The sequence below is a fragment of the Zingiber officinale genome, chromosome 6B (genome assembly GCF_018446385.1).
Source record: "Zingiber officinale cultivar Zhangliang chromosome 6B, Zo_v1.1, whole genome shotgun sequence".
NCBI classification, from domain to species: Eukaryota; Viridiplantae; Streptophyta; class Magnoliopsida; order Zingiberales; family Zingiberaceae; genus Zingiber; species Zingiber officinale.
In genome coordinates, this window is record NC_055996.1 from 92893226 (window position 1) to 92919559 (window position 26334).

The 26334-nt window shown below is 37.1% G+C and overlaps 3 protein-coding genes across 5 annotated transcripts; 2 read left to right on the forward strand and 1 right to left on the reverse strand.

The window, feature by feature from the left end:
* The first annotated feature begins 13376 nt into the window (after positions 1–13376).
* LOC121993200 (delta(12)-fatty-acid desaturase FAD2-like) lies at positions 13377–16653 on the forward strand. Of its 2 annotated transcripts, XM_042547890.1 has the most exons (3): positions 13377–13548; positions 13983–14200; positions 15341–16653. In XM_042547890.1, the coding sequence occupies exon 3, from the start codon at positions 15367–15369 to the stop codon at positions 16546–16548; it is 1182 nt and encodes a 393-aa protein (XP_042403824.1). In that variant the 5' UTR covers positions 13377–13548; positions 13983–14200; positions 15341–15366; the 3' UTR covers positions 16549–16653. The 2 variants fall into 2 exon arrangements, with proteins under 2 accessions (XP_042403824.1, XP_042403823.1); XM_042547889.1 differs by lacking the exon at positions 13983–14200 and having other exon boundaries at positions 13378–13548.
* A 666-nt stretch (positions 16654–17319) lies between these two features.
* On the forward strand, positions 17320–18774 carry LOC121993203 (cysteine protease XCP1-like). The gene is made up of 3 exons (XM_042547893.1): positions 17320–17844; positions 17953–18191; positions 18283–18774. Exons 1-3 carry the CDS (start codon positions 17391–17393, stop codon positions 18646–18648), a joined length of 1059 nt encoding a protein of 352 aa, XP_042403827.1. The 5' UTR covers positions 17320–17390; the 3' UTR covers positions 18649–18774.
* A 52-nt stretch (positions 18775–18826) lies between these two features.
* LOC121993201 (AT-hook motif nuclear-localized protein 10-like) lies at positions 18827–23015 on the reverse strand. 2 transcript variants are annotated; one of them, XM_042547891.1, is made up of 6 exons: positions 22455–23015; positions 21869–22381; positions 21564–21616; positions 20068–20199; positions 19713–19874; positions 18827–19287 (listed from the first exon to the last, which is right to left on the reverse strand). In XM_042547891.1, the coding sequence occupies exons 2-6, from the start codon at positions 22347–22349 to the stop codon at positions 19039–19041; spliced, it is 1077 nt and encodes a 358-aa protein (XP_042403825.1). In that variant the 5' UTR covers positions 22350–22381; positions 22455–23015; the 3' UTR covers positions 18827–19038. The 2 variants fall into 2 exon arrangements, with proteins under 2 accessions (XP_042403825.1, XP_042403826.1); XM_042547892.1 differs by having other exon boundaries at positions 21869–23015.
* Between the last annotated feature and the right edge of the window lie 3319 nt (positions 23016–26334).

Below are 26334 nucleotides of genomic sequence, written 5' to 3' on the forward strand. Positions count from 1 at the left end.
TCATTAACTCTGGAGGATATTTACATTCCCTGATAGATATGTTGATGTTCACTAGTAGATTATTCATCTCAAAATATTAGATATTTTATTATTTTATTAAGAATCTAGACTTTTAATCATTAATTTTGATGAAGCTCAAAATTAAATTATATTAATATTTTTTTCTAAAATTAATTTTAAGCCTTATTAGTAATTTTATCTAATTGTTTTATATAAAAAAATATGCATTGTCATGATTCTCTTTAGAGTCATATTTTAGAATCGACAACATCACGAGCGAAGAGATTTCTATAAATACCTTAGACCAACGACGTTAGAAAGCATATTTTTCTCAGCTTTTTATCTAAGATCATGTGTGATATTAAATTAATTTTTTTATGAAGGAGAGTTTGCTATAACAACTTGCTGCTGGGGTTCTCGAGCATCACCCTTGTGTTATATTACAGCACATGAGCCTAACACACCCTTACCAAGTCTAATCTATGAGCCTAGGATACTAATTTATGCATATTCATGCATTATATTACACATGTTGAATTTGGGGTACTAATTCATACATATTTATGCATTACATTACACATGCAAGTATATGTGTAATGACTAGTATATCTACAAAATTGATATAGGAGGATACAAAGATTTTTTTTATTATTTTTTTTTGATAATTTTCACTCTTTTGATATTTAAGGTATTTTTGATATTTTAGGTATTTTTAATAATTCCTATTTTTTAGGTATTTTTGATACATATTCATCTATCTTTTTTATTTTTATTTTTTAATAATTTCTATTTTTAAATTTTATTTTAAAAACAAATTTTAAGAATAATTTTAATCTAAAAATTATTTTAACTTAAAAATTATTTTAAGAAATTATTTTAACCTATAAAATTATTTTAAATTATTTTAACTTAAAAATTATTTTAACTTAAAAATTATTTTGACCTAAAAATAATTTTAAAAATTTATTTTAATTTAAAAATTATTTTCATTTAAAAATTATTTTAACTTGAAAGTTATTTGAAAATTTATAAAATTATTTTTATAAAATTATTTTAAAAATTAACTTAAGAATATATTTCTAAAATTATTTTAAAATTAACTTAAAAATTTATTTGAAAAATTATTTTAAAACTTAACATAAACATTTATTTCTAAAATTATTTTACAATTAACTTAAAATTTATTTTATAAATTATTTTAAAAATTAACTTAAAAATTTATTTCTAAAACTATTTTAAAATTAAATTAAAATTTATTTTGAAAATTAACTTAAAAATATATTTCTAAAATTATTTTAAAACTATCTTGAAAATATATTTTTAAAATTATTTTTAAAATTAAGTTAAAAATTAAACTTAAAATATAAACTTGAAATAAAACTTAAACTTAAAATTAAAATTAAACTTTAATGTTAAATTAAAATTAAATTTTAATGTTAAATTAAAATTAAATTTAAATTATGTTAAACTTAAATTAAATTTAAACCTAAAATTAAAAGTAATTCTAATTTATGTTACTTAACTTAAATTTCAATGTAATTTAAAAACTTGAAATTAACAACTTATTTAATTTACTTACTTCTTAATTTTAATTAAAAAAATCTTTTAAAAATTTTTATTGCTAACATAGATAACCAAAAAGTGATAGGTTAAGGGAGAGCAAGGACCTTAAAAATATGTTGCACATTTTAACATAGTCAAATCCTAGTATAAAGGGGAAGTAATAAATTAAAGGGGAGCAATAAATTCAAGGGAGTATCAACTTTAGGAGGAGTATCAAATTCAAAGAGAGGATCAAAATTTTTTTAGAAAATTATTTCCTTAAGTTTTTTTTTGGAATTTTTTAATTATTCCTTATATTTTTTTTAAAATCCTACCTCACTTTTGACAAAAAATTACTTTGAAAATCTTACTTTAAATTTTTTTTGCAAATATTTTTAAAAGCCTTATTTTAAAAATAATGTCAGTTTCAGGGGAGGATTAATTCAAATTGGTTTCATACTTAGTAAAACCATTTGTAATAAAATTATTTTCTCTTCTTTGAAAATATTTTACAAAATTATTTTTGAAAAGTATTTTTCATTTCCTTGAAAATAATTTAGTAAAATTATTTTAAAATTGCTTTAATTTTACAAAATTATTTTTGAAAATTATTCTGAAAATTACTTTACTTTTGTAAACTTATTTTTGAAAATTGCTTTACTTTTACAAACTCATTTTTGAAAATTGTTTTGAAACTTACTTTAATTTTGTAAACTTATTTAAACTTACAAAGTTAGTAGATTTTTGCCTTAATATTTCTGATAAAAAGTTAGCTATTTTTCAAAAACTTAGCTATTTTGAAAAAGTTAAAGGATGTTGAAAATTATTTTTGATCTCAAAGCTTACAATTTTGCCTTAAACGACTTTTTCAAAACTTTCCTTTAACTTGTTTTCTACGTTAAACTCTCCCAGGTCAACCTGAACTTATTTTTCAAAATTTTTTGTCATCAAATTTGTTTTCTTTTACCTCGCCATTTTTTCTTTATTTATCTATGCTTGCTATTTTTTTATGAATTGCAAAGGGGGAGAGTTAGATGGTTTAAGTTAGTTAGCAACAAAATACCAAAACATAAAAAAGGCTAACTTAAAAATCAAGTCGTTTCTTATAATTGCTTATGTTTTGCATATTTTTCACTAACTTAATCCAGGTTGTCATTGCATTAAAAAAAGGGAGATTGTTGGTGTCGTTAGCACTGACGGTCTAACTCAGGTTTTGATGAATGATAAAATAGGTTAAGTTAGTTTCATTGTGATCTAACACTTTGACGAAGTGTGCAAGAGAAGCCCAGCTAGGTCGACGAGTTGACCTGATAGTTGGCATGAAGTCCAAACTGGTCGACGTGCTGACCGGATGTCTGGCATGAAACCCAGCTAGGTCAACGGGTTGATCGGATAGCTGGCACGAAGTCCAGACTGGTCGATGGGCTGATCGGATGTCTGGCACGAAGTCCAGCTAGGTCAACGGGCCGACCGGGTAGCTAGCATGAAGTCCAGATGGGTTGACGAGCTGACCGGACGTCTGACAGGTAAGTTAAGGTAAGTCACTGGAGGGGAGTGACTTGGTGAGGACGCGTTCCTAGTTAGGGAACTTAGGCATCGATCCAACTTAGAACCATTTCGAGAATCTAAGTTGAGATCGTGACTAGATTCCGGTCTCGGTAAGACAGAATCTAATTATTACCCTATTTTATTATATTTATGCTAACTTTTGTTTTGTAGGGTAGTTTAATCTTTATTTTACCTTGGACTAATATTTTCTTGCAGGAAAAGGAATTTTTAGAAAATGGTGGTCCCGGTGTCCGGAAGGGATCCGGGCGCCCGGAGGTGGTCTAGGTGCCCAGAAGGCAAAACTCATCTCGTTGGACCTACATCACGGTCCGAGTGCCCGGAAGGGATCCGAGCACCCGGAGTATGCCTATAAAAGCAGGCCTCCACGGAGCATCAAAATAACACTTCTTGCTATAATTACTCTGTTGCGCTTTGCCCGTGCGACGCTGCGAAGCTACTCCGACAACTTATGGTTCAAGTTTTTTTTATTGTTGTCAGTATTTCATTTTTATAGTTCTTGTACCTACTGTTGTAATCTTGTTTGCAAACTATTAGTGATTGTCCAACGAAAGCACTCAACGAGTATAGGCTTTGGAGCAAGAGTCGATGAAGGCTCCAAACCAAGTAAAATCGGTTCGTGTTAGCGTTGTGTTTTGTCTTTCCTTTCCGCTGTTTACTCTATTTCGATAACGAATTTTTTATCGCTATTCACCCCCCCCCCCTCCTCTAGCAACTTCTACGATCCAACACCTTATACTCTGTTTACCTGAAGGAGTGGATGATGGATGGATGAAATAAATCTAGGGGCATGGGAAGAGAATGTAAAGGGAAAGAAATCTCTTCCGTTGCATGCTTTTTTGCCTTAATTGAGGAAGGTGGGTACATGTGGTATAATTTTTGTAACTGATAAAGGGTGCATGTATCATTTTTTGGATACATTGTATAATTTATGAGTTACAAATGGTACATGCGTCATTTTTTTATATATGGTGTACTTTTTTAATAAAAAAGGGTACATGAGTCATTTTTTTCCATCCGTTGCTTTTCATCTGATTTTGAAGTGATCGATTTTGGCTCTAAAACCATTGCTGATGGATTGTGTTTCTCTTCCCTCTTAAAATTTTAATGAAGTAAATGACAAAAAAACTTTTGTATTGAGAAAACTTTTCCTTAGTTTGACTTTCTGCTCTCCCAAGTAAACATAGCATTAGTGTCGGCCTCGATTTTTCTTTTTGTTGGTGCACCCCATTTATCATAAGTGAATGGTACTTCATCTTTAGTAGGAAGCATGAATTTTGTCTGGATCATGATTCACATTTTCACATGGGTCTTCGGGTAGTACTCCATTCGGTCTTTCCCGTAGCCAAAATTCTTGCCGAAGTAAAGAGGTGGTGCTATGACCTTCTTGATGGGCCATGTAGAGAAAAAGATCTCGGACAAAAGAAATGGAGAAAACTATACCAGGACTTGGTCTTGGATTAGTAGTGTAGAAGTAAAGAAATAAGAAAAGAGAAAAAAATGGCTCGAGGGGTGTTGCTCTAATTTCGAGCAAAAAAAAAAAATTGTCAGTAGTGATTGGACAAATTCTGACTGAAGATGAAAAACAAAAACAAACGTAAGAAAAAAAATGCTTAAACAGAAGTTGTACCAATTTTGAATTATCCTGCTTTGATATCAATTGTAAGATCAAAGAAATGCAAGAGAAGGAATGAATAGTACTTTTGACTTTTTCACATTTTTTAGAAAGTACGCAGCAGATATAAAAATAACAACAAATAGAAACAATGCTAACATGGTTTCTTTTTACTTGGTTCAAAACCCGATGAATGTTAATCCAAGGCCCGCAATCATTTATCACTTTTGATTGGGAATTCAATAAAAAATCTCCTTCTCCGAATAGAAACTCGGAGATAGATATTCATTTTTTACAAAAGATAGGAACGGTAACAAGTTTACCGACCCTTAAAAATTGCATACAAAATAGATGAATGCCATAATAAAATTATACCGACATGAAAACAAGATTCAAAGTAGAGCGTCAATGTCAGGCAGTGTTGTAGCATCGTAGTCAAATTTCCAAGCAGCACGAAGATCATTTGAGCATATAATGATGAGTTATCAAGCTTTTGGTCGTAGTATGCTTTTATAAGGCATTCGGGACACCTTTAATCCAGGGTGCCTCAAATAGGCCTTATTCGATGCATTGTACGCTATCTCTTCTTCAAGATAAAATTTCTGATCCATGGTACCTCAAATTAACCCAGGGTGCTTCCAAAGGTCATTGGCGCCTCCAAAGGTCCCAGGCGCCTCTAAAGCTACCTAAGGTGCCCCTAGATCCCTGGATTCTTCTCCAAGCATATGGAGAGTTAGCACAAAAGTATAATATAAAAGCAAAAATAAACTAATTTGACAATCTCGGGATTATCTGGTCCTAACATTTGGATTTCCAGTGAAACCTTAGGTCAGACTAATGCCTACTATTCCCATCAAGGGAACACATTCTTACTTACTTCTCTCAAGAGAAGTTACCTAACTTGCCAAACATCCGGCCCTCCAGACTTGTTTGGACCTTCCTGCTCGGCATTTGATCCTCCAACACCAAGGGCTTCCTCTCTATGTCTAGTCCTCCAGACTCATCTACCCTTTAGTGGTTTGGTCCTCCAAACCTATCTAGACTTCTCGTCTGATGTCCTTGATCTGCTAAGTCTTCCTGCCCAGTTCCACCAACCAGGAATTCCTTGCCTAATCTCAACTAGGATTTTCCTTTACCTAGTATCCACTAGGACTTTTGTCTTGCCTAGCATCTAGTCAACTTGACATACTAGGACTTTCTAGTTGAGATACATGTACACTTAGTCAACTTTATTAGATCATTATATAACTTAATTTTGAATCCTTTATCAATATAAAAAATTAGCTTCGATTATCTGTTGCTTCCAACACTAATAGAAGCCTCTTACAAGCTTGATTACACAAAAACACAACAAGAAGAACAAACATAAATATAATCAAAAGCGAAAATGACTTCACAATGAAGGTCTTGCTTTGCTTGCTATCTTGTTGCTTGTAAATACTGTTGGATCGAAAAGGGGGGGTGAATAGTGCTCGTGGCTTTCACTTTTCATTTCGAAAATCATAGAATAACGCAACGGAAATTAAAACACAGAGACACAAGAAAACACAAGAATTTACTTTGTTCGGAGCCTGTGGCAACTCCTACTCCAAGGCTCACACTCGTTGAGCATTTACTTTGGGCAACAACTATAATCACGTAAAAGGTTATAAGAGATTATTACAAAACTGTACTGAAAAAAGCTATACCGACAACAATGAATTGAAACATCGCAGCTTCGGGTCGTTGGGGTCTTGTTGTAGTTCAGCTGGATCATCTCGTTAGCAGTGCACTGAAGAAGGATTGCCAAAACTGTCTTGTTGCAAACTGCTGGTCGAGACAGACTTATATAAGCTGTTGAGGGCGCCTTCAATGCCCTTGAGGGCGCCTCCATCCTTGGCGGATTCGCAGTATGGATGAGCTTTGACTCCTTCGCAGCCTATCCACCTGAGGGCGCCTCTAATGCCATGGAGGGCACCTTCAAGGCCGTACGAGGTGCCTCAGCACTCCATGAGGGCACCTCCAGCTTTGCTGCACACGCTCTCCAACTCTTGCACTCGAGGCGCCTCCAAGCTCGATGGAGGGCACCTCGGGTACTGTTCATCCAAGGCAAACCATGCTATTTTGTCCCTGCAAGATATGTTAGTCCCAAAATACCAAGTATACCCTGCAACACAAAGTTAGCACGCAATAATAAGACAAACATAAATATTTTGACAGTCACCGAACTGTCTGGTTCTGATTTCGAATTTTCGACCGGAAACCCTAGTTCGAATGAACGCCTATTGTTCTCTCTTCCGGGGAATACGTCCTTACCTACTCCACTCAGGAGAGTATACCTGTTGCCAGTTCAATCCTCCAGATTGACTGGGCTTTTGCTCAGCGCCCGAGTCTTCAGGTCTTTTTGTTGGGTGTCCGCTCCACGACCCGCCCAGACTTTCCACCCGATCCACGACACCGGGATTTTCACCTGGAGTTTCCGACTCTAGGACTTTTGCCTGAAGACCTCGACTCGCTAAGGCTTTCCACCTAGGGTTACCACCCCCTAGGACCTAGGGTTTCCACCCCCTAGGGTTTTCTGCCTGCCTAACCGTAGCTAGGACTTTTGCCTAAGATACCTTAGGACTTTTCCTGCAAACTCATTCAAACACATTAGATCACAAATAACCTTAACTTTGAATTCTTTACCATTATCAAAACTCAGGTTCAATCATCGAATGCTTCCCGCACTAACAATCTCCCCTTTTTTATTATGGCAACAAAAATTCAAAGTTAAGTAAAAAAGACATAAAATATAAAGAATAATCCAATAAAGACTTTAAGAACAGCGCAAGCATAACTGAATTTAAATAACAACACAAGCACAAATAAATTTAAAAAAGCTCCCCCTTAATAAAATCTCCCCTTTTTTAGACTTTAAAAATTATATTTTAAAAAAAAAATCCTTTACTTGACTTTAATTTGTTTATACTCTCCCCCTTTGTCATATATCAAAAAAAACTTTATGAGAGAAGGAGTAAGAAAATGTTATTTGACATCACTTGATAAAAAAAAATGATTTTTCAACAAATTGATAAAGACTAAGTTTAAGAGTGATAAAAGTTTAGCTTATAAAAACTTAGCTTTTAAAAATATGAGAAAAGACCTTTAGCTAAAACACAGATATAACAAAAAAATGCACAATAAAAGCATATAGAAACATTTAAGATGGAATGAAGTTAGAGGAGAGAAACTCGAGGCGAAGGCACCTCGGTGTGGTTGATTTTGCAAGAAAACAAGGAACAGAGAAGACTCTGTTCGCTGGAAAATCGTGTGTTGAGGGTGTCTTCACTGCCCTTGAAGGCGCCCTCAAGGTTACAGGGGAGGCACCTTGTATTCAGTCGAGTCACCCTAATACGAGTTGGCAGGAAATTTCCCGCCACTCTCGAGGGTGCCTCCTTTGTGTTGGAGGTGCCTCCCTTTTGTTTTTTTATGGAAACATTAGTTAAATTAATTACGATTAAACTTAGTTCAGTTAAATTTAATAAATTGATTAAATTGAATTAAGGTTAAGTTAAGTTGATTAAGTTAATTAATTAGGTAAAGTTAGTTAATTAATTGTTTAAGTGATTAAGTTAAAATTATTTAAGTGATTTAGTTAAAATAAATTAAGTGATTACGTTAAAATTATTTAAGTGATTTAAGTAAAATTATTTAATTAAAATGGTTTAAGTGATTAAGATAAGATTATTTAAAATGAAATGATTTAATTAAGTTAAAATTAATTTATCTATTTAAAATTAATTTAAGATTATTTTAATTCAATTCTAAATTTTACCTAAGTCCATCTCACCCATTTCTAGATTATCAATTAGGGAATCTTATGAATTTTGTGAGATGGTTAATTTTATCTTTAATTTATGTAATGTCTAAGGATTAATTTACATTCGAGTTAGACTCAGGTTTTTCGATTGGTCAATTAAATACACATTTCAAAGATTGGCTTCTAGGCTGTGGCGAGACACTATGCCTTCTTGAGTATGAGATCATCCACCACTTCTAGACAAACCGCTCAAAGAAATTATACATTTAATTTTCTTTTTTGAAACTCCTAGGACTAACCAGTCAAGTATAAATTATACCTAGGTCCTTATCTAGCCTAATCTAAGCATATGTAGTAAAACCAGTAGGCAACAATCATCAAACAATTCTTACAATGGTCTTTCTATTGGCTCCTCCTGGATCATAGCCTCGATATGGTCTATCAAGGTAATAGACTTGATCCTTGGAGATTCAATATTGACCAAGTCCAACTTGATTAATCAAGTTAGACTTGGGGACCCATGCTTGGACTAGTTTCTTCTTTGTTCTATTGACAAGAGATAGATATGAACGGTATTTCCTTTTTTTCCTAAATCCTAGTCCGGATCGATTGTATACGGACTTTTGTTTTCCAAGAATCAAATCAAGATTCTTGGAACCCAGTGTAAACCGTTCCAACGTGACTTCAAATCCTTGACTTTAGTTTTCAGGATGGAATTCTCCTCCTCAAGCTTTTGGACTTGAGTTGAGGTTTTAGTCAGAATAGGGTCAGTCAAGGATTCGGAGTTAGTCACTTCTTTAATGGCTATTACCTCCTTTAGAAGTGATTTGATCCAAACGTTAGATTTAGCTAGTTTACGCATAAGATAATTGACTAGATTATGCAACCGATAAATACTTACATCGGGGTTAGGCCCTTCGAAAATAGATACAGATCCGTGACTTCTCTCTGATTCTGCTTATGATTCGTTCTCACTTTCGGATTCGTTGGTTTGGTCCCCGACCATCAATGCAAGGAAGCTCGTTTGTTCGAGCTCTTCATCGAACTCTTCTGATGAGGACTCGTCCCAAGTTGCCTTCAGAGCTTTCTTCTTTCTTTGCTTCTTTGCATCCTTTTGATTCAGACAGTTGGCTTTAATATGTCCCTTTTGGTTGCAGCCGTAGCAGGTTACTTCGAATTTCACCTTTGAACTTGGTTGAACCTCCTTAGACTGGATCACCTTCTTGATGTCCTTCTTGTTGAAGCCTTTCTTCTTTTTGTAGAGCTTTCTTACCAAGTTGACGAGTTCGGCTGTGATCTCGTCATCGTCATCGTCTGAGTCCGGTTCTTCTTCTGACTCCGGTTCGGTTCTGCGTCTTACTTTTGGTTCGCGCGCTCTGCTTGTACCTACAATCAAAGATATACCCTTCTTAGATGATTGAGCATTAATTTGTTCATATAATTCAAATTTAGCAAATAATTCATCAAGTTTAATTAAAGATAAATCTTTGGATACCTTTTAAGCATCTACCATGGATGCCCACAAGGTATTTCTTGGAAAGGCATTTAGGGCGTACCTTAGGACATCGCGGTTCTCCACTTTCTGTCTGATTGCGTGGAGTCCGTTGAGCAGATCTTGTATACGCGCATGCAATTGGCTTGCCATTTCACCCTCCTGCAACTTTATATTATATAATTTGTTAAAAATGAGATCCCTCTTACTTACCTTCGTGTCTGATATACCCTCGTGTAGCTTGATCAGTTTTTGCCACAACTCTTTTACACTTGAGAAGGGGCCGACTCAATTCAGCTCCTCCTTTGTAAGGCCGCATTAAAGGATACACGTTGCTTTTGCGTTGGCTTCTACCTTCTTTATTATGCTAGGTTAGTTTTCGCATGATACGGGTTTTCCTGCGCCGTCAAGTGGGAGCGAGATGTCGGTCTTGATGATCATCCATACCTTAAATTGAGTTTGGAGGTAAGACTCCATTCGGTCCTTCAAGTAGCCAAAGTCTTCCCCGGAGAAGAGTGGTGGTCGGGCTGTGCTATAACCTTCTTGATGGGCAAGAGCGGTGGTCGGGCTGTGCTATAGCCTTCTTGATGGCCCATTTGAGAAATGAATCTCGCATACAGAAAAATAAATGACAAAAGGTTCCAAGACTAGGTCTTGGATTTAGTAGTGCCGGTTAAAAAAAATAAACACACGAACTCGAGTGGTGTTGCACCAACTTCTAGGAAAAATTTGATTACGAAAAAAAACTAGATCAGAAGACGACAATAATACCGATTCTGATCGACTCCGAAAAATTGAAAATCACTACAAAAAAAATGCTTGATTTGTGGTTGCACCAAATCGAAGCGACCCCGCTCTGATACTAATTGTTAGATCGAAAAGCGCTAGAGGGGGGTGTGAATAGCGCTCGTGGCTTTCACTTTTCGTTTCAGAAATCTTAGAATAACGCAGCGGAAATTAAAACACAGAGACACAAGCAAACACAGGGATTTACTTGGTTCTGAGCCTGTGGCGACTCCTATTCCAAGGCCCACGCTCGTTGAGCGTTTACTTTCGGCAACAATTATAATCGCGCAAAAGGTTACAAGAGATTATTACAAAATTGTATTGAAAAATCTATACCGACAACAATGAATTGAAACTTCACAGCTTCAGGTCATCGGGGTCTTGTTATAGCTCAGCCGGATCATCTCGTTAGTAGTGCATTGAAGAATTATTGCCAAAATTGTGTTATTGCAAACTGCTGGTCGAGACATGCTTATATAAGTCGTTGAGGGCGCCTTCAATGCTCTTGAGGGCGCCTCCATCCCCGGTGGATCTGCAGCGTGGATGAGCTTTGACTCCTTCGCAGCCTATCCACCTAAGGGTGCCTCCAATGTCATGGAGGGCGCCTTCAAGGCTGTCTGAGGTGCCTCAACACTCCATGAGGGTGCCTCCAGCTTTGCTGCACACGCTCTCCAACTCTTGCACCCGAGGCGCCTTCAAGCTCCATGGAGGGCGCCTCAAGTACTGTTCATCCGAGGCAAACTATGATATTTTGTCCCTGCAAGATACGTTAGTCCCAAAATACAAAGCATACCCTGCAACAAAAAGTTAGCACGCAATAATAAGACAAACATAAATGTTTTGGCAGTCACCAAGTTGTTCGGTTCTGATTTCGGATTTGTGACCGGAAACCCTAGGTCCAACCGACGCCTACTGTTCCCTCTTCTGGGGAACGCGTCCTCACCTACTCCACTTAGGAGAGTATACTTGTTGCCAGTTCGATCCTCTAGATCGACTGGGCTTTTGTTCAACGCCCTAGTCTTTAGGTCTTTCCGTTGGGCGTCCGCTCCACGACCCGCCCAGACTTTCCACCCAATCTGCGACACCGGGATTTTCACCTAGAGTTTCTGACTCTAGGATTTTTGCCCGAAGACCTTGACCCGCCAAGTCTTTCCGCCTAGGGTTACCACCCCCTAGGACCTAAGGTTACCACCCCCTAGGGTTTTCTGCCTGCCTAACCGCAGCTAGGACTTTTGCCTAAGATACCTTAGGACTTTTCCTGTAAACTCATTCAAACACATTAGATCACAAATAACCTTAACTTTGAATCCTTTGCCATTATCAAAACTCAGGTTCGATCGTCGGATGCTTCCCGCACCAACAAATACCTCTTGTTGACTCAAACATGTGCCAACACTTCAACTCAAAATCTACAAGAACTGGAGCCTAAAATCTCCTCAAGAACCTTCTTTTATATGCTTCAAGACGAAGCTGATTTTTACCTATCAGTCGATTGATATTACTCATCACTTAATTGATATGTTGAATTCAATCATTTAAACCTACAGACAGCTCTTTCTTGACCTATTTGACCACCATAAGTCGATTAATGAAACTCATCAGTTGACTGATGTCATTAGTCGAGTCTAACAATTGAATTGACTTTGCTACTGTTAGGTTCTAATAATCATCAGTCGATTGATACAACTCATCAGTTGACTGATTCCATTAGATGAGTATATCAACTAAATCAACTTGCTTCTGTTCAATTTCTAAGGGCATTAGTCGATTAATTAAACTCATCAGTTAACTAATACTTGAGTTTTACAAACATAAATATTTGAATGAGCTCTGTTTCACAATGAAAATCACCTCATTTTGATATCTGAGTCAAAAGTTATGACCTTCAGAAAGCCAACTTTGACCAACTTAGACTTTTCGCTTGTCAATTTCTCATTGGATTTATGATATCATCAAGTGTCCGGTCAACCTTTACCTACTTAATTTTTTTACTATCAAGTATCTGATCAAATTTAACATAAATTGACATCTTACTAACATATTGATCAAACATTAAAATCCTCCCATCCAAATTTAGTCTAACTTTGATCCAGATCAATTTCATTAACATTATTTGAATTTTAAGCTCTGAATTTTATATAAATATATATTTAATGGTACGAGGAATAATTTTTTTAAAAAAATTAGAGGACCGGGATTATCTTTTTTTGTATTCTTCTAGACCCCTTGCGTCAACAGCCCATTGCGTCAACGGCCCAGAGGATAATCGTAGTGAAAATATAATATAAAGAATTCACTAAACTACCAGATAAAAATAAATTAATAACTTTAATTATTTGGTAAATACGTTAAAATAACTTAGTCATATTCGACATTAATTTACACTTAATGGCACATCAAGAAAAAAAAAAAAAGAATGACATGTAGTTTTTTCCCGTCGACCAGCTAGCGTACGTAAGCAATGCAGCATTCATCGTCCAGGACCAATCATAGATTTCCATGTAGGAACTGAGCTGACGTGGCGCCATTCCATTGGTGGATAGGCATGGAGTGGCCCACCATAGGGAGGGAAGGGGAACCCTGCCCCCGCTATAAATCGCAGGAATCCATATTCACAGCAGGCGACGGGAAGAAGAAGAGCGAGGTGGGGTGACTGGTGAGGGATCGATTAGATTAGCCTACGGAGAAGGAGAAGCCCTCTTCTTTCTCCCGATCTGATTCGGACTCCTCCGATCCTCTTCTTCTTCCGCGCTTCATCTTTATCTGGTAAATCTTCGCTCGCTTCTAGATGATGTATGTATTATTTTGTATTTTCCATTAAGTTACGCCAATCTCGTATAGCGTTTCTAGTTTCCACGATCTCTTTCTTTGCTGCTTCATATCCGTAATTAATTTGCCTGCGTCTTCCATGGCGAGGAGCGCGCCGGTCGTGAATGTTCTGTTGCGTCTTGGATCAGAGATTTATGGCCATCCGGCGGACCGGTGAATGTTAATGCAGAATCGTTTTTTTTAAATAAAAAAATAAAAAATCGTATTTCATCCTTTGGTCGTGTCGGACGTGGCGCGCTTTCCGTCGCTATCCCGGTGGTTGTTTGCAGTAGCTGTTTTCTGCCGACAGAGTCACGCCTTTTTGGCGATGATATGATTTTCGCTAATTTTTTTTTTTTTACCGGTTTGATATTTCATATATTTTGAAGCAGCGCTCCGTGACCCTATCGTGAACGCGAGGAGTCCGTAAGCTATCGATTTAAATAATTAGGGAATCAAAGAGGCCAGAGCCGTGCATGTCTCTCCGATGGTCGCTAGTCCGTCCGTGTCCGTCCTTGAGGGAATCACGGACGTGATGGAAGGTCAAAGCGGCGATGCGGCATCACTCCTCCTTCGAAGACACACTGTCGGGCTTGGGAATCTCAACGAGGTACGGATGCTCCACGTTATTGCGCTGCGCACCGATGGATGAGTCAGTAAAGTGGTCCATGTTCACTATGCATGCCGGCCTCGCTGGCAGCCGCTGCATGCTTCCGAACGACATAGGAAGACGATGAATTTTTTTTTCTGTTCTTTTCGGATTTTTTTTTTTTGTTATATTTTGTTTTTTTTATTCATCACGGTGAGGATTACAGCAGCATCCAAATTCGTGGGATTCGTCTCGTTGGAATTGGCGGACGGTGGGAGGTAGCTGTCTTGCCTGCTCAATCTATATCGTATAGTGGTCCATGTCGTCCATCTATTGCCCCTTCACATGGTTCGAGCTCCTTTATTGGTCTCTCTGCTCGTGTCGCTTTTCCACTAGGAAAGGGCGGATAGCAATATAGAGTTGACTCTCACTAAGCAAATTCGTAGTCAATTTTGACACGCTCAGTCTCTGTAAAGCACTCAGATTGAAATCACATTTAGGGATGGTAATTGAGCAAATCTGATCTCCTATTAAATTCGTCTTATTCTAGACGAGTTTAAACCAAATAAAACGAATTACAAAATAGGCCTAAATCCGTTACTAAGTTTAGAAATGGATTCAAAACGGGCTACAAATTTTAATGAACTTGCCCATGTATAATAATAATAATAATATTATTATTATTATTATTATTATTATTATTATTTATATTTTATATTTAAATTTATAATATAATAATAATAATAATTTATTATTGAATTATATATATTTTTAAATTTAGCGGATTAACAGCTTCAATCTGATATGAATCCGTCCCATGTTGAGCTGACGGATCCATTTTTTTCTAATAGAATAGATTTTGGGATTAATCAAATCCCATCCGAATCCGCCCTGTTGCTGTGAATCACATCCCAAATTTATTTATTTTTTAAAATTTTCTTATGGACGGATCAGTGGCCAATATGTCGATCCATGGTTTCCAGCTTTATGGCGGCCATCGCCCTTGGTTCCCTGTTATATTCCAATGTGATTTTAGTTTTATTCACTGTTTTTAAATTTTCTCGTAGGCATCTTTGATGGGTCCGTTTGACTATTTGAATGTCGAACTTTTGCGAATTAAATTAAACTTTAAGAGTTCCGTCTTGCCATGTGGGTTTGCAGCTAGCTTTGCCGGAAACAGCGCGGTCATGGGCGCAGGCGGACGCATGACGGTCCAGGAGCTGGAGTCCAAGGACACATCCATACGCTCCGACGGCGGCGACAAGTCCCTCCACCGCTCTCCCACCGAGAAGCCACCCTTCGCCCTCAGCCAGATCAAGAAGGCCATTCCGCCGCACTGCTTCCAGCGCTCCGTCCTCCGCTCCTTCTCCTACGTCGTCCACGACCTCCTCCTCGTCGGAATCTTCCTTTACTTTGCGCTCGCAGTCATTCCCATGCTCCCGATGGCGCTCGCAGTTGCTGCCTGGCCGCTTTATTGGGCAGCTCAGGGCTGCGTGCTCACCGGCGTCTGGGTCATTGCCCACGAGTGCGGCCACCACGCCTTCTCCGAATACTCTATACTCGACGATGTCGTCGGTCTCGTCCTCCACTCCGCCCTTCTGGTTCCCTACTTCTCCTGGAAGTACAGCCACCGCCGCCACCACTCCAATACCGCCTCCATCGAGCGCGACGAGGTGTTCGTCCCCAAGCAAAAGGCGGCCCTCCTCTGGTACACCAAGTACCTCGGCAACCCACTCGGCCGCCTCCTCACCATCGCTGTCACCCTCACTCTCGGTTGGCCTCTGTACCTCGCCTTCAACGTCTCCGGCCGAGCCTACCCACGCTTCGCTTCCCACTTCGACCCCTACAGCCCCATCTACTCTAGCCGCGAGCGCGCTCAGATCTTCATCTCCGACGCCGGCCTCCTCGCCGCCGCCTTCGCCTTCTTCCGCCTTGCATCCTCCCACGGCGGCTTCTGGTGGCTCCTCCGCCTCTACGGCGTGCCACTCCTCATCGTCAACGCCTGGCTGGTCGTCATCACCTACTTGCAGCACACCCACCCCGCACTCCCCCACTACGACGCCACAGAGTGGGACTGGCTCCGCGGCGCCCTCGCCACTATGGACCGCGACTACGGCCTCCTCAACAGCGTGTTCCACAACATCACCGACACCCACGTCACTCACCACCTCTTCTCCACCATGCCGCACTACCACGCCATGGAGGCGACCGCGGCCATCAAGCCGGTGCTGGGCGAGTACTACCAGTTCGACGGCACGCCGCTGCTGAAGGCGTTGTGGAGGGAGGCGCGGGAGTGCATCTACGTCGAGTCTGACGCTGACGCCGGGAAGCATCAGGGCGTGTTCTGGTACCGCAACGAGCTACTTTAATAAATCATCCTCTCGATCGATTCCTCCATTAACTGATGCGCATTAATTGTAATAAGGATGGATTTAAAACTACGATGATATGGATCGGCAGTTAATTTTGTCCTACGTGTCTAATCGATCGCCAATTCCTCTCCTCCATTAATCAATTTCGCTCTTTCTTGCTGTCTCCGTCACGTTCCACCGAGAAAGGACATGTGAAAGCTTGTCTCCTCGACTCAAGTATATTTTATAAGATTTTAAGAGGCATTTGAATAATATTAAAAGGTATTTTAAAATTTATTGTTAGATTACAAAATTGTAGCTTACGCCGAAGATACTTGCACTCAACTAAATGCAATGTGGTCCCAATTACTGACTAAATTTTCAACTACCGTATGCTAATTATGATTAGGGGCTTGCCGATGTAATTAATTTAAATATTTCAGAAACAGTTTTTGAATAGTTTTTCATGATAAATTGATTTAAAATATTTATATTTAAATCATCCATGAAGTTTCAGTATACCTAATTTTTTTTTTTAAAGAAAAAAATGCTGATTTAACGTCATCAAAAATACCCTTTAGAATTTTGAAAATTATTATTTGAGGAGAATGTGGTATGGCACACGTATAGTAAATCGGATGCATACAAGTTTAGGCATGAACCAAACTTGTAGAGCGACTGTTTCAAGTTTAGCCAGCCAGCTCTATTAATTCATCAAACCAAACTTGAAGCCAAGGTCCTGATCGAAGTGTCCTACAATTAATTAACAAGGAGAAGTGGCTGCACATATAAATGCATGTAGGATTTCAATTTTTCAAATCACCAAATTAATCCATCATCTCTCTCGACTCTTATTAACAATGAATCTCTCCGTTCTCCTCTTCCTCATTTTCACCCTCACCTCTTGTGCCTTTGCATCATCTAGGGCCAAAGATTTCGGCTACTCGTCGGCTGATCTTGTGTCGGAGGAAACCTTACTCAATCTCTTCCACTCCTGGGCAGCCACCCACGACAAACCTTACTTGAATTCACCCAAAACGAAGTCGACCAAATTTGAGGTCTTCAAGGACAACCTAAACCACATTGTGGCCACCAACAAGAGGAGGAAGAGCCACTGGCTCGGCCTAAACGCGTTCGCCGACATGGCCCATGATGAGTTCAAACGCAACTACCTCGGACTCAACCCAAAACCAAAGTACTCGACTCATACGAGAAGCACGACCTTCATGTATGAGAATGTGACGAACTTGCCCAAGTCGATTGATTGGCGTACAAAAGGGGCTGTCACGCCTGTTAAGAACCAAGGCGGATGCGGTAATTAACTATCTTCTTTTCCTTTTCCTTTTCTTTTTCTTTTCCTTTTCTCATGAACAAAAATGATAGAGTGAATTATGTATCATTATGTATCGATTTAATTTACAGGGAGCTGTTGGGCCTTCTCGACAGTTGCAGCCATGGAGGGCATAAATCAAATTGTGACTGGGAACTTGACATCATTATCCGTGCAAGAACTTATCGACTGTGATATAAAGTTCGACGAAGGCTGCAGCGGAGGAACCATGGACTATGCTTTCGCCTTCATCGCGGCCGTCGGAGGGCTGCGCACCGAGCAAGACTATCCATACACCATGGAGGAAGGCTCTTGCCAACCAGCAGCCAAGGCATGCCAAGCAGTACCATATATGTTAATTACACTACTTAAAACTATATATATATATATAATCATGGACGATTGGATTTATTTGTTTACAGGGAAGTGAAGCCAAGAAAGTGAGCATTAGCGGGTACGAAGATGTGCCGAGGAAGAGCGAGGAGAGCTTGTTGAAGGCTTTAGCACATCAACCAGTGAGCATCGCCATTGAGGGTTTTGGCAGGGATTTGCAGTTCTACAAGGGGGGAGTGTTCGAGGGGCCGTGCGGGACAGAGCTCGATCACGGAGTGACGGCGGTCGGATATGGGACGACGGTCGACGGCCGGGAGTATATCTTGGTGAAGAACTCGTGGGGGCAGGAATGGGGGGAGCAAGGCTTCATCAGGATGAGGAGGAACCCAGGGAACGTGGAAGGGCTCTGTGGCATGTACAAGATGGCTTCTTTTCCTACCAAGAGCAAGCCGTGATGCAATTAAGCTAGCCTTTTTTTTAAGCGATATTAATTTATTATGTTATAACAATGAGAAATTCAAAGGAAAAAAAAATGCAGAATTGTTTGATCAAAAATTATTATCAGAAAAGTATGCGAAATGTTTTTCTTGTTAAAAAAAAAAAGAACTACAAGGCACAATAAGTATTGATAGATTTTGGATCGCAAATAGGATTAATTACAACACAATGAAACAAGCATAAATAGTTCATCTCTAACTAACTAAATAGTACATCGTTAAAATACTCTGATGACGATGACTCCGACGCTGACAAAACAAACGATATAACGTCAGAAAGGGCAACAAAGTAACATCCTACACAAACAAAACGAAGAAGAACTTGGAACATGGTGGTCACAGTGAGAGTCATTTCCATGCAAATGTAGGCATCTCCTGTTGGTTGTTATTCAGAGATCCGATGTTCTGGTTGAGCGGGCTCCCTGATCCGTCTCTGGAGGATTCGCTCAAGGTGCCATGTGAGGGTGGACTACTTCCACCTGATGTGCGGATTGGGGGTATCGGTGTAAGCTTCATCGGCGCAGATGAGGGTAAATCCAACGGGGCAGTTTGCTTTGGTTCCTTTTTCTCATTGGCGATGAAGCTCCCAACAACCACCTGCAGAGATCAACAAACTGGTTCTTTTAATTGGATGTAAATGCATGCATGCGATAGAGGACATAATCGATCTGCCTCAAGACTAACTGGCATAATCACCAAAACAAGTAAAATTATTTCATTGTGAGAAAGATTTCTACAGATAAACTAAAATGAAAGGTTTGACTGGCAAATTCCAGTTGCAATTTTAGTTTATTTTAAGACTTAAATTATCTGTCTACAATTAAAAATAGCACATTTATGTCAGCTAATTGTCTTTCGAGGAAGTAGAAAAATAAAATTCAGAATAAATGAAGTGAGGTGCACACACTACCTACCGTATGACTTAAACACAGTGAATTGGATTGAAGGACAATTGGTGTCGGAAAGCTCCTTTTAGAGAGGGAAAGAAAGAAAGCTCCTTTCCGAGAGGGAATGAAACAAACCTGAACTGGTGATGCTGCAGTAAGTATTCCTGCCACTCCTCCGCCCAGCACGCGGCCATCAGGACCAGCCAAAGAAACACTTAGTCCGCCTGTCCGACTACGGTGGCCACCTCTGTCAGAGAGCAAAAATGAGCCTGACAATGACAATATCTCAAATCGGCCCTGAACAAGAATATCAACGCAAATAAACTTTTGAGATGAACAAAAAAATAAAGTGGAAAAATAATGAATTTATGATTTATATACTGATAGTAAAACATCTAAAGAGAAGAGCAAAAATGAAACAAACTTGATGAGTCGTTGGAAAACAGTTCCTAAATGATGGTAAAACTTTGAATCAATCTCATACACAAACCTCATAAGTTACAGTTCCACCAGAAGTTGCCGCTTGCCGTAGTGTTACATTTGATATTGCACCATTTGCTGAAAGGATACAAACAGAACGTGGACCATGTTGAGAAAATGACATGATTTTTGACCAGACGTCCTGAAAATACAAATCTTTTAATTATCAGTGACTTATTGACTGTGAAACTCAACATAACAAAGTAATTTCAGAAGTTTGTATTTGGGAAAACTGTTCCTCTTGAAGATTGTATTAAAATCATTTGTTGTCAACCTAATGAATAGTTTTAGTGTAATGGCCAATAATGTAGAAATAAAGCTGTCCTTGTCACCAAGTTGATTTCTGAAAGTAAGTGACCTGATAATTTGTGGTGTTTTTGAATGTATCAGAATTTTCTAAAGTACAATCAGGCTAAGAAGATGATGGCTGAACTAAGAACTTGTAGAATGTTCATAAATCATAAGAAAGTCCGTCTTTATTATGTGCAAGGAGCAAGGGTTCAAAATGAAGTATAATATATCACCTTGCCTTCAGAGAGTAACTATATTGATTGATAAGAGGCGTATTTAAACCAGAAGTGTTCAATTTGAATATTGATTGATGGACAAACTATATTGGACATGTAAAATAAAACATAACTTTGGAGACTGACAAACTACTAACTTAATTCTTTCCTTGAGACATGAGAATCTATAACCTGTTAATCATCCTTTAAACCAGATACCAACTTGCTAAAAGTCTGCAATAGCAATAAAATATGCTGTCAATTGGATTCTTTGAATAACCGCTCCCTGTGTCGTCACAACAAGACCTTGGTAGAAGATATATGTCATTCAAGGCACTTAATCCCTCTGATCTTGTATTCCATTGATAATATTATGCGTTTGAAGTCTCGGGATATTCAACCATGCAACAAAATTCTATACAAAAATAATTAGAGGATAAAAACACATATGTTAATCCCAATTAAGGGGTAGTACATGAAGATGACACAAGACTTCAAACATTCCTCTTTATTTCAATCATGTACTCCTTGTCTTAGTTACTTGTTCATCAAAATTTCTTTTTGTGAATAATAAATACAAAATATCTAAAATTCTATGATACACATGTTGAAAATGATAAAAATGCAAGATAAAAAGGGATGAATAATGAATTCCACACGACTTGAATAAACTAAGAGTATATTGCAACAATCAGGATCGAAAAACAAAATTAAATTTGGTGAAATCTGCCAAGCAGTAGCATCCTTCAGAATGTATTAAGCACAATGCTAAAAGCTAGAAATTTGAAAAATAAAAAATAAAAAATCAGTGTCGTGATGAATCCATTGCTCATAACCTCATAAGGCATGACAAAGTTAAATCTAAATACTGAGAAAAAAAAGCATAAAGGCAAATCATGGCAACATTGAAGAAAAACTTAAGAAATAGAAATTTCAGTAAAATAACAGCATTCTGATTAAACACAATATGTTTTCCATCTTAGAAAGAAGCAAGCAATACCTCTCCAGCATTTACAGTAATCACATGAGGAGTAAACCCAATCCCTGCTGATCCTGCAAGTTTGACTCTCCATTAGATATTAAATGTAAATATAAATATATATATCCCAGCAGATTGGGGAAAAAAAATTCTTTGCGAGTTGGACTGAATAATTTTCCTTCACAACATGTAGTCAAAACTTAATTTTACAAACAGATCACATCACAATTCATAACTAACAGCATAAAACACATGAGTCGGATAGAAAAGATGAAGCATCCCTAGTTGCAAACAAAAATTCTGTATGAAGTAGAAGAGGGAATGACCTAGAGCAGCCATCTGTTGCTTCTTTCCGGAACCGGGAGGCCGGCCCTTCACCTTCTTTGTAGGATCCGAATTAACGGAAGAGGAGAATCCACCTGGTGGCATGGAACCAGCCGCAGAGGTAGGGTTCAGAGCAAGGGCCATGGTGCCATCAGGTCCGTACTTCCTCGGCCGTCCTCGCTTCTTCTTAAGTGGCTCCCCAATGTTGATGCTGAGGCCATGGAGCGTCGCCGGAGATGAACCTTCCGTGACGCTGCCTGCGCTACCTCCACCTCCTCCTAGGTGAGGCGCAGGAGCAGGAGCAGCAGCAGCAGCAGCAAGGGGAGTAGGGGAAGGAGAGGTGTTGCTTATTGGCTTGTATATTGCGGTGCCATCTTGTGTGTAGGCCAAGCGCATGCTTTGGATGGTCGGAGGGGCTTGCGCCTGGCTTTTCTGAACGCCGGCACCAGAAGGAAAAATTCCTGGCTCTGATCTCACTTCCATGCTAACCGTGAGGAAGCTTAAAACACCATTACCTGGAGAAACCAGACCTCACTTCAAGCAACAGAACCCCCCCAGATTCTTATTCGAAATACCAAAGGAGCGAACCTTGAACTCGATTGCAACCTAGAATGGCAGGGCTCACTCCGCAGTACAAGCGCCGAACAGATCAGGAGATAAATCAGTCAAAAGTTTGAATTTTTACTGCAGGAAGCTACACGAACAAGCTCGAGAACGCTAATCCATTCGTACGACGAAGAAGACAAGCAACGAGGAAGAGCGACGACCACAGGACGAGTCGCAGACTCGGGGCACAGAAAGGAAGAAAATTCAAGACCGACGTAAACCTCACAGTATTACGCCAACGATATTAAGCTGACAAATCAGAAATTTCGACTTAATCGCACAGAAAAATCCGACCTTTTTCTAGATTTCCGCTGTAAAATTTCATGATACACCGGAAATTCCGCAGATTAATCGGAAAAACAAGATAGAATGGATGGGAAAAAGGAGAAACAGACGAGTTCACTCTAGAGTACCAGAAAAAAAAAACACAAAAGAAAAATAAAAATAAAAGCCTAAATCGGTTGTCGAACCGCCTAGGAAGCGTCGCGAAGGCGAGCAAATTGGGGCGAATCGTTCCGACATTTCCGATTTCTTCCCCTTTTTATCATTTTCCAGAAACCCTCTCACTTTTTTAAAAGAAATTAAAATTACGAGAAAAGGGGGAAACAATACAGCGATAAAGCTGCCGAAATTGTTTTTCTTTTCGTGGATCCATTGTTATCCAAAAGTAATAAAAGAGGATTAGTAAACAAAATGCAATGACGCATGTCGATCGTTGACTTTGGAAGCCTCGAAGCGTTGACTTGATCTAATCGGACATGGATTTGATGTTTGTTGCATGGATATCTCCCATGCACGGGCCTTACGTGAGTGTTCCCATGACTATTAAGATTTTTTTTTATCCAAAAAATTTTAAAAAAATTTGATGGATCGATTTTAACATAATCAACTACCACACTATTTCAATTTCGATTGTAAACACCTTGTCAAAAGTATTTAAATAATTTAATCGATAATATTATATTTTCGTCAATAAAAAATGAAAAAAAATGATCTGAAATATAATTAATACTTCAAGCCCTGCTCCTGCACTTAATTCATCTGCGTGTATTGATGGAAGACGCAAACCTAATTAATAATTCTTTAATTTTTGACCTAACCACTACGAAAATATAATGCATTGTTTTTGGATTACATTTTTGGACTTTTTCGTTAATTAATTCACTCGTCGTCTCTATTTTTTGACTTTATTAATTATCCCCCCAAAAAAATCAATATTAAAATAAAATTTCAGCATCGAAATGCTCTCGTTATCATGCTCAATTATGAGGCCCTTAATTTTCTTCGTCGCAAAGTTACGTTTCAAGTTTGCTTTTGTTTATTTCTCTAAAAAAAAAAAAGGAAAAAAAATGTCCAAATCATGATTACATCTTATCTTCTATTAAAAAATTAATATTAATATTTTTTTTTTTTTTGCTCTTTTCGTGTTTGTGTTTATCTTATCATGCACTTGTTTGAAGTTGTATCACTTTAAATTGTATTTTTGAAATTTATACCAAAAAAATTGAAATTGCGGAGGATATATAATCCAAATATTAATTGATCATTAGGTATCCCAATAAAATTTAAATTTATAAAATAATTGAAATAAAAATTAAAACTTTATTGATGGATCATGAAGATGAATAGGCTTTGGGATTGATGGTATTGTTTAAAAAAAATAGAGAGATTTTAGGGTGAAATGAACTTTTAATAATTACCAAATAGATAATAAGTGGACAGAAATGATTTTCCATGAATTAAAAATGTGAAAGAGAGATTTGTTCTTTAATCTTTGTTATGATTACTTTTAGGAGGAACTCCAACAAATATGACTTTAAGAAAAAAAAAATAATTTGTGGGATTATACCTAAACAATACCTAATTCAAACTTGATCTGAACTATTTTTCTTATTATTTTATGAATGAAAAAACAAGTTGAGTATTATAATCTTCCATTGTGTTTTTTTTTTTTTTTTACTTTTTTAGGCTTTGATTTTGATGGATAATTATTTAATTTATAAACGGCCAATAATTAAGATTACTTTGCATAGTCAAATAAATATAAAAGTTTTTTATATAAAAAATTGTAGGCATTTTAATGTTTAAAAAATATATATATATTTTAAATATCTTAAAATTTTAATCTGCACTTTTTACAAATTAATATTGGTGAAGTTAAAAATTAAATTATGTTAATATATTTTTTTCTTTTCACATTAAAAATAATTTTAAGTTTTATTAATAATTTTTTCTAGTTATTTTTTTATATAAAAAATATGACTATCATGATTCTGTTTAGTTCCACATCTTAGGATTGACACATTATAAGCCCAAAAATTTCTATAAACATCTTGGGCTGGCGATATTAGAAAGTATATATTTCTCGATCTTTTGGCTAAAATCAATTATACTATTTATTCTTATCAATTTAATATCTGATATAAAAAATTAAATTAATTTTTTAAGAGAAAGAGACAAGTTGCTCTTACATTGCATTACTATATAAGTATAGCGCACCCTTATTAAAACCAATTTATTAAGAATTGTAGTTTATTGTTTCAATATTGATATTTTCTCCTAATTTAAGATAATTTGGATTATCATGAAAAATGATTAATTATTTGTGGAGTGAATAATTACATATTAATTTAAGATTTTCTTTTTTTTTAAAAAAAAAACGGGATTTTATAAAAATGCATTGATGCATACTTATCTAATTAATAAGGACAAGATAAGTCTCCCTCCCCCAAAAAAGTGCTAGGACCACAATTTTCTTTAGGAAAAAGCAAATGAAAAAAAAAACAATAAAGGAAAGAGAGTAGAATTTGCAGAAGGGAATCCAAATCATTATGAGAAGTTAAGAGAGAGAAAGAAAGGAAAAAAAAAAAAAAAAAAAGGAAAGAAGGAAAGAAAGAAAAAAGAGGGCTAATGGACAAAACTTTTAACAACTAGTCCTTGCAATTTAGACTTCTTGTCCATCTAAAAATTAAAATATCATGACGAGTACTTGCCTTTTTACAATATGCAAATTTCCTTTAGCATTTTAGGCCTCATAAAAGTTGGATGGAGATTTTAAAAGTTAAGCTATTGGCAATTTCTTATTATTTGATGCTGCATGTGATTGAATTTATAGCTACCTTCATTAATAAGTAACAAAAACATAAATTTTATATACTTACAGGGAATTTATCAGATATAATATCAAAATTGAAGCAATAATTTAGAAGATAATACTATTGGAGATAAGAGAAGCTTATATTGGCCCCGCATTGTTTACTTTAATATAATTAATAATTAATTCTATTGAAAATTAGAGGGGAAGAATCAAAAAGTTGGGTTGAGGTATATGAATTAAGTAAATTGCTTCTCCAACCTCTTCTAAGACCACCCATCCTCTCTCATCCTTTTTAAATTACCTTTATACCCCCCTCTTCTTTAAAATAATAAGTTATTTTATTTTAACTCCATTATTTATATTTTTTTCAATTTTATTTATTTATTTATTTAGTTTTATTTTTTAATCAATTTTATTTATCATTTTTTCATTATTTTTTATTTTATATAATTTTTAACATTTGTTTATTTATGGTATCAAGTCATAGATACACCATCAAACATGTCGGGAGTAGAATTTGTTAGACAATCTATTATTTTTATTGAATTTGTTCGAGCCGTGAGCACTAGAAATATATTGGATGGACTCTATGCCTTTGAGAATTGTCATCGCATCAAGGTACAATCTTGTACTGCATACATTTGATGAGAATATTGGGAATTGTTTTACTCACTTGCCTTTAAGAACTTTTCCAATTCCAAACAAAGAGTATCGAGAAATAGCTATTGCTCATGTTGGCCAGGGATGGAGCCAGGAATTTCATAT

Coding starts and splice junctions, on each gene's coding strand:
- LOC121993200 (XM_042547890.1), top strand. CDS start 15,367: ATGGGCGCAGGCGGACGCATGACGGTCCAGGAGCTGGAGTCCAAGGAC.
- LOC121993203 (XM_042547893.1), top strand. CDS start 17,391: ATGAATCTCTCCGTTCTCCTCTTCCTCATTTTCACCCTCACCTCTTGT. Junction 17,845..17,952: donor TAAGAACCAAGGCGGATGCG/GTAATTAACTAT, acceptor TTTAATTTACAG/GGAGCTGTTGGGCCTTCTCG. Junction 18,192..18,282: donor CTTGCCAACCAGCAGCCAAG/GCATGCCAAGCA, acceptor ATTTGTTTACAG/GGAAGTGAAGCCAAGAAAGT.
- LOC121993201 (XM_042547891.1), bottom strand. CDS start 22,349: ATGGAAGTGAGATCAGAGCCAGGAATTTTTCCTTCTGGTGCCGGCGTT. Junction 21,617..21,868: donor GCAACAGATGGCTGCTCTAG/GTCATTCCCTCT, acceptor TCAAACTTGCAG/GATCAGCAGGGATTGGGTTT. Junction 19,288..19,712: donor CTGCAGCATCACCAGTTCAG/GTTTGTTTCATT, acceptor TGATCTCTGCAG/GTGGTTGTTGGGAGCTTCAT.